The 3,815-nt window shown below is 41.4% G+C and overlaps 1 protein-coding gene across 1 annotated transcript; it reads left to right on the top strand.

Annotated features, from left to right (window-relative positions):
* Positions 1 to 653: 653 nt before the first annotated feature.
* LOC140357790 (zinc-binding protein A33-like) lies at positions 654 to 1,977 on the top strand. Its single transcript, XM_072442306.1, has one exon. The coding sequence runs from the start codon at positions 694 to 696 to the stop codon at positions 1,975 to 1,977; it is 1,284 nt and encodes a 427-aa protein (XP_072298407.1). The 5' UTR covers positions 654 to 693.
* Positions 1,978 to 3,815: the final 1,838 nt, after the last annotated feature.

Genomic DNA, 3,815 nt, shown 5'->3' with positions numbered 1-3,815 from the left:
CAGACCCGGTTTAGACCTGGTATCAAAGCTCTTTTCATGCCACAAAAGAGTTTTCCCTTTGATGGTGATTATAGTCACTGACTGTGACGCTGACCGGAGTGTAGAGAGTGAGCTCTAGAATCTAAGACGTGCAACTTGTTGTTGTTGTTGTTGTTGTTGTTTTATGGCGGTTGGCATCCGAGTGTTGCATTACCGCCAGACTTTATTCCTCAGACGTTTCGTAGTCCTCAGACTCTGTCGTAGTCCGTAAAAGTACTCCTCCCATCGCTTTGGCGTTAGGCTTCACTCGGAGGCGGTAATTTAACACTTGGATTCTGTACAAAAGACCCTGTAACTTCTTTGTTTCCGCGCACTTGTAGTGCTGCAGTAGGGAGCGCTCCCTCCTTTGCATAATAGCATACTATGACATCACATGTGCCTTATGACGTAACATGTGCTTTGAAGATAAAAGAATAGAAGGTTTACGATTACGAATCAGAAGCAATCTGTGTGTACCAGAGAGGATCACCTGAAGCCGTCCTTGTGTCTCCTTATTGTTTCTACATTTCCGGATATCCATCCAGGCCTTAAGGAGTGCTCTGACTGGCCCTCCAGAGCAGTGACCACTACACACCTGAACCAGAACCTTACAGTCCAGAGTGTCCAACGGATACCAACTGCCATAAAACACCAAAGAAGAAGAAGAAGAAAGAGATGTCCTCCACAAGTGAAAGGAGCTTTGAGGAGATGTTGCGGTGCTCCATCTGTCTGGAGGTGTTCTCTGAGTCAGTGTTCATTCCATGTGGACACAACTTCTGCAAAGGCTGCATCTGTGAGGCCTGGGCCCCTGAGGGGACCTGCACATGTCCTCTGTGTAACTGGAGCTATGACAGAAGACCTGAGCTCACAGTCAACTGTTTGTTCTTGGAGATGGTTTCTCAGTTTAGGAGGTCCTCTCTGCCGCACATGGTGGAGGACAAGATGCTGAAGGTCCAGGAGATCCAGCGCTGTGTGGAGCTCAGTGACACAGAGGTCCACAGAGAGAGGGCTGTGGGGCTGCAGGCCTTCTCTGATCTCATGCAGTCTGTTCAGAGCCTTCAGGACCGGTTCTTAGAGGAGCTGCAGGAGAAGCAGAGCCGGAGCCACAAACGAGCCCAGGAGCTGGTGCAGCAGCTGGAACAGGAGATCTGTGAGCCTGAGAAGAGCAGCACTGAGGCGGAGCGGCTCTCATGCTTTCAAGACCTCCTCCACTTTCTACAGCGCTGCCCTGCACTCACGCCCCCTGCTGGGCTGAAGGAGTGGCGCAGCGTGAGCTTTGAGCCGGAGACGTATGAGGGCAGTGCAGCCCGGGCTCTGTCTGAGCTGGAGAAACATCTCTCTGAACACTTTAACAAACTGTCTTCAAGATTAGAACTACTGAGAGTGCAGCAGTTTGTGGTGGACGTCACTCTGGATCCAGACACGGCTCATCCATGGCTCGTTCTGTCTGAAGATCTCAAACAGGTTCATTGTGGCGATGTAGAGAAGAAGCTCCCAGATTCTCCTCTGAGGTTTGATCCTTGTGTTTGTGTTCTCGGAAAGCAGAGTTTCTCCTCAGGCAGGTTTTACTTTGAGGTTCAGGTCAAAGAAAAAACAGAGTGGACTTTAGGAGTGGCCCAAGAGTCCATCAACAGGAAGGGAAAGCTCTATCTGCATCCTAAAAAGGGATTCTGGTGCATCATTTTGAGAAACAAAGATAAGTACAGTGCTTGTACACACTCTTCTGCCTATCTGTCTCTGCAGCGAGCTCCTCAGAAGGTCGGGGTGTTTGTGGACTATGGTGAGGGTCTGGTCTCCTTTTATGATGCAGATTCTGCAGATCTTCTCTTCTCCTTCAGTGGCTACTGGTTCAGGGAGAAACTGTTACCATATTTCGGTCCCTGTGTAAATTATGGAGGTTCAAACTCTGCTCCTCTGGTCCTCACTGCAGTGGAGACTTTCAGAGGTCAAAGTGACTAAGAACAAGAATAAAAGAACTTTGAACTTCAGTCAAATGTAACTGTGGATACGTTTTACTCCATTTTGGACTAAAGGTACAAAGTTCTTCTCTTTATTGTTTGTTATTTTGAAATTTTAATAAAAAAAAAAAAAATTTCACCTTTATATGGGAAATTCATGGGTAAACTCATATTTACACATACATTATTTTTAGCAGTTGTAATAGGTATTAGTGGCCTACAAAACATCAAAATGTATGTTTTATGATCATAGAGGAGCTAAAATTGTAATAAAACAGTTTGGCACAGTTGGCACACATTTCTGAATATACTTTTTGATACAAAAAGGTCAACACCAAAATGCCTGTTCCTAGAGATCTGAAACTTTACTCAGTCGTTGAAGTATGAATGAATGAAGTATGTCATGCTCAGAAAAATTGACAATACAAATTGACAATATTCAGGAGAGACTAAAAAAAGGATGTTTTGTTTATGTTTGGGCCTCTGTAGTATAAGTTCTGAAGCCCTGACAGTGTGACATGTGCACATCTGCAGAAACTAGAAGGTCTAAGCTTTCTAATGATGCATCACACTTGCATGTGGGCTGTAAGATCCTCTTTTAATAAGCAATGCCATTTGGGTATATCCAACCATTGTGCACAGGGCGAAAATAGGTGGATGGTAACAGGTTAAATCAACTTATTTATATACATATATATTTAATGGAGATGTCTACATCCTGTGTCAGTAAAACATGGGGTTTGGTGCAGAGTTCAGATTTTGGAGGAAGGAATTTGACTGTTTCGTGTTAAATGTCAGTGATCAAAAGTCTGTATTGTTTATGATGAAGCCTTTTTTTTTTTGAATGTTTTGGTTTTTGAAAGGAATCGAGATTGAGCAATAAGAGGAAAACAATTGTGATGCTTTTTTGCCGTACATCCTTTAAACTCTAAATTCACACTTTTGGTCTGGTTTGATCATAGTTTAGTCCTGATGTTGATTTCTTTTGCTCTCAGCGTTTTCTCCAAGAGCTTTCACCTGGAAACAACAACATTATCCAATCTGTTCAATATGTTTTATTATTTAATTGAATCTTCTTGCATAGAGACATAGATTTATCAGAATCAGAAAAGGTTTATTGCCCTTGTCAATGAACAAAATTCACAAACATAGGAACTTGCTTTGTTGATTCAGTGCAACATACAACGATGAACAATGATAAAAACAACATATATAGAATCAAATAGGGCATTCATTAACGAAAAACAATTCAAATTTACTATAAGATGAAAATAGGCTTACTTTGTACACAAGATGAATAGGTAAATATACAGATCTAGTGCATAAAGTGAACAGTAGGCCATTTGCCGAAGACAGAAAAGTGGCTAGAAAGTGGATTCCGTAGCAACATTAAGGGGGATACTTTCTTTTGGTGTTTTCTTAAAGCTAAATACTTGAGGTAACATGAAAAAAGTTTCACAAACCAAATCCCTGCTGTTTTTGAGAAATAGCCTGTTGAAGTTCGATAAAACGAAAATTAGCAAAAATCGGCACATGTGGCATTTTTACTGGCATTAAAACTCCAGATGCAGGCAAGATAGAGATACCATTTTTTGTTTACACATCTAGGGGCAACTGAAGTTTGGATATCTAAAACCTCAGACTGATCAGATTAATATTAAGCTTACATCAGTAAGTGTAAAAAGTGTAAAATTTGCCATTTAGAAACGATTTTGACAATTTTCATCAAACCTGAATAACTTTTCACAAATCCATTAACAATACCAACACCAACAATACAAATGAAAAACTAATGAATTAAAGATATAAAACTTAATAATGAAATATAATGACATTGCA

Source organism: Eucyclogobius newberryi, unplaced genomic scaffold (genome assembly GCF_026437365.1).
Source record: "Eucyclogobius newberryi isolate DKJ021-1_F unplaced genomic scaffold, fEucNew1.0.hap1 SCAF_13, whole genome shotgun sequence".
NCBI lineage: Eukaryota > Metazoa > Chordata > Actinopteri > Gobiiformes > Gobiidae > Eucyclogobius > Eucyclogobius newberryi.
The sequence above is the reverse complement of the archived record's forward strand: the minus strand, read 5'-3'. Positions and strand labels throughout refer to the sequence as shown.